Here is a 6411-nt window from a genome sequence, read left to right on the forward strand (position 1 = left end):
AAGGTATGTTATATTATATAGTGAATAATGATGGTTATAAATGTTTAAAAATAAAGATATAATATAAGCTGTTGAATATTTAGATGTCCTTGAAGATGGCTGGAATAGCAGAAACGTTGGACTAGTAAGAAATAAAGTGTTGAGACAGTATTGGATACAATTTTTGGTTATAATAGTGTTAAGCTTTCTTTTTTTTTCTAGTTGTATATTTTGTGTTCCTTTTTATTATGTTTACTTATTATTACTTAGAGGGAAGAAATGTGCATAAGAAATTTTGCCCTTATAGTTTTTCATCCATCCTAGGAAAAATGATGTAATGGAATAACGTCATCCGGACAATAACTCAGTGAGAAAAAGAATAATTTTTAATTTCATTATTTTTAATGCCCTTTCCAAAGATTAAGTACCTGTAGATATGTGGGTTAAAATGTTTATATGTAATATTTGTTTTACGGCTTAAAAACTGAATATTTTTAAAGATGCTAAAAGTTCGTTAAAAGGTTCGTTTGAAATGAAAATTATGCACACAAGAAACAAAAAAAAATGAGAAATTAATAAAAAAACATAATATTAAAAATATAATAGAAAATATTAAGAATATAAGGAAGAAACAGAAAATTGAAGTGAGGTCAGTGGAATAGGGCTGTATTATTATTCAGTGTACTATTATTCAGATGCAATTAATAAAATAAATATATGAAGACAAACAAAGATGTAAATTAAATCAGAAAGGAATAAAAATGTGAATAGAGATAAAAAAAAGGCTAGTGATAAAATAGGAGTGAAATAAAATACATCAAAGCTAATGTTTAAGGAAAAATAATACCATAATTAGATATGTATAGTGCAATATAGAAATGATAAAACTGCAGCCAACAAAAAACAATAAATAGCTCTCAACTATTATTTGTTTTTTCTTGACTGCAGCCCTCACGATCTTGTGCATATTAGAATTTAAATTTATTCGAACAAATTTTCATTCGCAATATTGAATAAGTGCAAAACATTATAAGTTTCAACATTTTAGTTCATATAAACATAAAAGTTTAATCTATGAACTAACGTATACATGAATGAAATGAAACTTATGTTTAAAATGATAAAATAATACAATAAAAAAAAGTCCCTTACCCTTTCCTTAATGGATGAAGAAATGTAAACTCTTTCAATACATGATTAATTAATAATAATAAATTAATTTTGGAAAAATGAAGAAATTTGCATAAAATGTGTATTAAGAAGAAAGTTTTGCTTAATGGAGTAGGGGTGAATAATAAAATATCTCATGAGTAGCTTTGTTTATTTAGTTTTTAATAATGTATGTAACAATGAGAAAATATTTCTTAAAAATCTAGGTTAGTTAAAATTTAGTTTAAGCTAAAAAATTTAATAATCTTGAAACAATTCAGTTGAACTGTTCATTGACATATTTTCACCTTTCATTCACAACCATAATCAGGTTTAAGAGGTTTTAGGCTTACATACATGGTTTACTGGTATTTATACTTAGCTAGAGACTCATTCATGGCTATTAATTTTAAAAATTTATTATTATTTATCCATGCAGCTAAAGGTTCAGTACATTGTTCTTTAGAAAAGTTATACCCAATACATTAATTGTCTTTCTCATCTAAGATGAATGAATCCATTTAACCCAAGAGAGGTGTAGCCTTGAGTATTTAGCTCATATGGAGAAATTAACATCTATATTTTCCTAATGTTTCTTCTGTCTTGTTTATACATCTGTCTACCTTCAGTTAACCCTTTGATGTTGTTATTGTCACTTGTTTATGTTATTCCTTTCTTTACCTCCCCACCTATACACAATTCAGTTTTGCTCAAGCCTCCTCGCAACAGTAAGAGCATTTCTGTCACTATTACAGTCTTAACATGACATATTTTATTTCTCATTTGAGCATCTTGCTCACCTGGACACCTGCATTTACTATTTTAAATCATGAGCCTAGGCAAGAATATCTTACATCTTTTATGAAATCTGGGTTCTTCAGCCCTGATGGAATAGCTATAATTTACAATATCAATTTCAAATTAATCGTAAAAATGTTTGTCATCACATTCAATAATATAACAAAAATAGTACAAATCATCTACCATGAGATAAACGTTCACTGGACACCTTAGGGGATAATAAACTAGGATACTCCTTCTGTGTTAGGAACAGCCATGCTCTTCAAAGTCCACTACAGAACAGTCCTGTAAATGTAGTGATAATATTTTCTTATTTCGAACCTTATTGAAAAATTAAAAGTAAATAAAATCATGATGATATTTTAAAATTTTTAATCCATGTTTTATAGCCTTTATCAAATTATTATAGTATATGACTAAGCGGTTTTCTTTTTCCGAAATATGTTTCTAATTTTTCTTAAATAAATAAAAAACTAATAACCTTCATTAAAGATTGTTATTTGAACACAACAAAAATTGTGATAACTTTTGACAAAATTCCAACAATCCACACAAAACGAAGTACTGATTTAGGGCATTATAAATTGTACAGAATATTGCAAACTCAGTTAAAAAAATTGTAACCGAAGATATAAAATAAAATGTTTAAGTCATTTTTCTTTATTCTCCATTGCTTTTTCTTTCTAATATAGGTCATAAAATATATGGAGGCTACAATCCTCAGTCCAGTTAACTAGCTTATTTTATTTTTAATTTGTCAGGTTAATTTTTGTGTAATATATAATGATATTTTTTGTTTGTTCCTCAAGTCTTTCAGGAGGACCTATACAACCCTGGAGTGAAATAATTTTTGACAGATCACCACACACACTTTTGAACCAAGCACTTTGAGACCCTTACCTCTGTGTTATAATTTATTTTAAATAATGATGATGTAATTTCTGTAATTGTAAAAAATTGATTTGACTGGTAACACTGGAGGTTACCATAACCTTCCCAAGTAAAGTTGATCAAGTGCACTGATATGTGTAATTGTTATTGTTTATTAAAATAGTTAATAGATTTATTAGTGAGTGTGTGATTTCTATGGCCATAAATTCACTACAAATGTAAAACTGGTTGTAAAGAAGTTGTTAATTTGATAAGACCAACGATTAATTTTAATGTACACACTCCCCCAGATTTTAGAAATCATATTTGAGAATGATTTAATTTGTCTAAATAAGATGATAATGTGATGTTCAGCATTGTAGTAGAAAGATATCCAATAACTTCTTGGTGTCCTTTCCAAGAAGCGGCGTAGTTCAATGCAGTGAAGCCCCATTTATCTTCTGTTTCCGTATTAGCTCGGTGCTGTCGAATAAGTTTCACTATTTCTAAGTGACCTCTGCTAGCACTGCGGTGTAGTGCTGTCCTTCCCTTTATATCAGGCCTTAAACTTTTGACTCCATACTGTAAAAGCAATGCTGCAACAGCTGTGTGACCCTCTCTGGACGCCAAGAACAAAGGTGTTTCCTGATTAATATTAGTCCAAGAGCTAAACTCACGGTCTTCCTTTAGTAACATAGATATTATTTCAAAATTCCCATTTAATGCAGCGTAATGTACAGGAAGGTTTAATAATTTATCTCCTCTTTTTTTGTCTGCTTTTTTTGATAGGAGTACTTCAACACATCTTGAGGAATTGTCCCTAGATCCAATATGCAATGCCGACATGAGGAAGAAATCTAATGGATTAACATTACCTCGATCTGCAAGAATTGTAACAATTTCTTTTTCATTTTGTGTGGATTTCACATGCCTTTCGCAAGCCAGATGAATGGGCAAACTACCGTTTTTATTTCTAATTAAGGGGCCAACTGTAAAATTAAGCAATAATTTGACCATATTTGAGTGTCTTTCTCTAGCGGCGAAATGCAATGGAGCCATACCATCAACATCTACTGGTTCTCTGTATGCTCCGGCCTTCAATAAGATGTCTGCAGTTTCAGTGTGACCCTCCAGTGATGTCAAATGTAATGGAGTTTTGAGGTCATGAGTTTTAGCTTCTGTATTAGCACCAAGATTTAATAGCATCTTTACTATTTCCTGAGAACCACTCAAAGCTGCATAATGAAGTGCAGTGTATCCATATTTATCAATATAGTCAAAGCTGGCTGGAGGTGCAGAAAGTAGTAATTGTGTAATTGAAAGGGAACCACGTTTGCAGGCGATGTGTAGGGGAGTCGTGCCATTGATGTCTACTGAATCCTTATTGGCTCCAGAATCTAAAAGAAATTTCACAACTTCGACATGACCCTCTTCACAGCAGTAATGAAGTGGTGTATATCCCCGTTCATCTCTTACTTCCAATGAAGCTCCATACGATATCAACAAGCCGACTATTTTCGTGAGCCCGTGGTAGGACGCAATGTGGAGTGCTGCCAATTTATGGATCTGGGCTTCATTATTCTGAGAGTTATTAAACTTTACATTAGAATCTGCATCTATAAATGTTGTAAAATTCGTAAATTTGTCATTTCTTTTGCTTGCTTGCAGAATTAATGCGACCATCTCCACATTTTGAGACATAACAGCTGAAGAAAGAGGAGGAGTACCTTGGATGTCTTTCTTTTCGATATTAGCTCCAAATTTTATCAGTAGGTCCACTCCTTCCAGGTACTTCATTCCAATGGCATGATTAAGTATAATGGTCGGGTAAGATTCAAAATGTTCTGTCCTATTCAATAAAACTTTTGCAATTTTTATAAGTTTTTTTGAAATAGCATTGAACAGGATTTTTGACCCTAAGAAACTTTCATCTTCAACTTTAGCTCCATGTTCTAAAAGCAATTTAATTAATACTTCAGATGATTTTGTAAAAGCCAAATCTAGTGGTGTTGTTCCTTCTTCGCTCATAATATTGGGGTCAGCCTTCTTGGATAAAAGTATTTCTGTTAACTTAGTGCCATTTTTTTCTATTGCTAAGTATAAAGCTGTAATATTATTACAACCTTTTCTATTAATGTCATCTCCGTAATCTAATAAAGTATTTATTACTTTTACATGAAGCTTATTAGCGGCCCTTTGGAGAGGAGTGTAGCAGATATAATCTTGGATTCCTAAACTAGCATTTTTTGACAGTAAAAAGCCTACGGCAGCATCATACCCTTTTTCTGCAGCTTCATGAAGCGCTGTTTGGTCATAGAGGTTTTGTGAATTCACATCAGCTCCCCGTTCAACGAGAGCATTCATTATTTTAATGTCATCACTTACCGCTAAACTGAGTGGTGTGATTCTTGTTTCACCCTCCATATTGACATTTACCCCGTGATCCAGGAGTTGGATAACCATTTCTAAGTTTTTGCTTTTTACTGCATAATGTATTGCTGTGTCAAGAAAAATGTCTCTTATACCTTCACTTGCCTTCCTCTTCCATAGTAAATTAAAAATATTTTCGTAGTTTTGCAAGGCAGCAAGATGTAGGGGCGTTCTACCAAACTCTCCTTGACCATCAATGTAAGCACCATGATCTAGAAGTGCCTTAACCACGTTCAGATTACCAATAGTTACAGCATAATGTATTGGAGCGTTATTGACAATATCTCTTACATCTACACTTGCATTCCTAGACAATAGCAAATCAACAATGTTTTCGTAGCCCTCGTCAGCTGCGATATGAAGTGGTGTAAGTTCATTACTTTCTCTCACATTAATCATAGCGCTGTGATCTAGAAGTACCTTAACAACATACAACTTATCATTTTCCGTTGCATAATGAATAGGAGCATAATTATTTAAATCTTTTACATCTACACCTGCATTCTTCTCCAACAGTAAATCAACAATATTTTCGTAACCTTCCCTAGCTGCTATAATCAATGGTGTTCTACCACCATTTCCCTTACAATTAATGAATGAACCATGATCCAGAAGTATCTTAACAATATTGAGTTCGTTAAAACTTACTGCATCATGTAGTGGAGCATCATTGTGCATATCTCTTACATCTAAACTTGCGTTCCTCTCCAACAATAAATTAACCATAGCTGCGTCTCCATTCCTGACAGCGTAATGCAGCGTTGTGGATCCTATATTTCCTTTAGCATTGATAGCAGTGCCATGATCCAGAAGTTTCTTGACAATATTTAATTTATTATTAAGTGCTGCATAGTGCATGGGAGCGTTATTGTTAATGTCTCTTGTATCCACACTTGCGCTCCTCTCCAACAATAAATTAACAATATCTTCGTAGCCGTTCCAGGCAGCAAGATGCAATGGTGTTTTACTGTAATTTCCTCTACTATTGATAATAGCACCGTGATCTAAAAGTACTTTGACAATCTTCAGATTTCCCTTAGATACTGCATCATGTAATGGAGTGTCATTATACTTATCTCTAACATATACACTTGCGTTCTTCTCCAACAATAAATTAACAATAGCTGTGTCCCCCTTCCTAGCAGCGTAATGTAGCGGTGTAGATTCTACATGTCCTTTAGT

General features: G+C 32.5%; 1 protein-coding gene across 1 annotated transcript; it reads right to left on the minus strand.

Moving 5' to 3' along the window:
• Positions 1-1283: 1283 nt before the first annotated feature.
• On the minus strand, positions 1284-6405 carry LOC136795837 (serine/threonine-protein phosphatase 6 regulatory ankyrin repeat subunit B-like). The gene has a single exon (XM_067047693.1). It carries the CDS (start codon positions 6085-6087, stop codon positions 3121-3123), a length of 2967 nt encoding a protein of 988 aa, XP_066903794.1. The 5' UTR covers positions 6088-6405; the 3' UTR covers positions 1284-3120.
• Between the last annotated feature and the right edge of the window lie 6 nt (positions 6406-6411).

This window comes from Halyomorpha halys, unplaced genomic scaffold, assembly GCF_000696795.3.
Source record: "Halyomorpha halys isolate HHAL.00 unplaced genomic scaffold, Hhal_1.1 Scaffold1132.1, whole genome shotgun sequence".
Taxonomy (NCBI): Eukaryota; Metazoa; Arthropoda; class Insecta; order Hemiptera; family Pentatomidae; genus Halyomorpha; species Halyomorpha halys.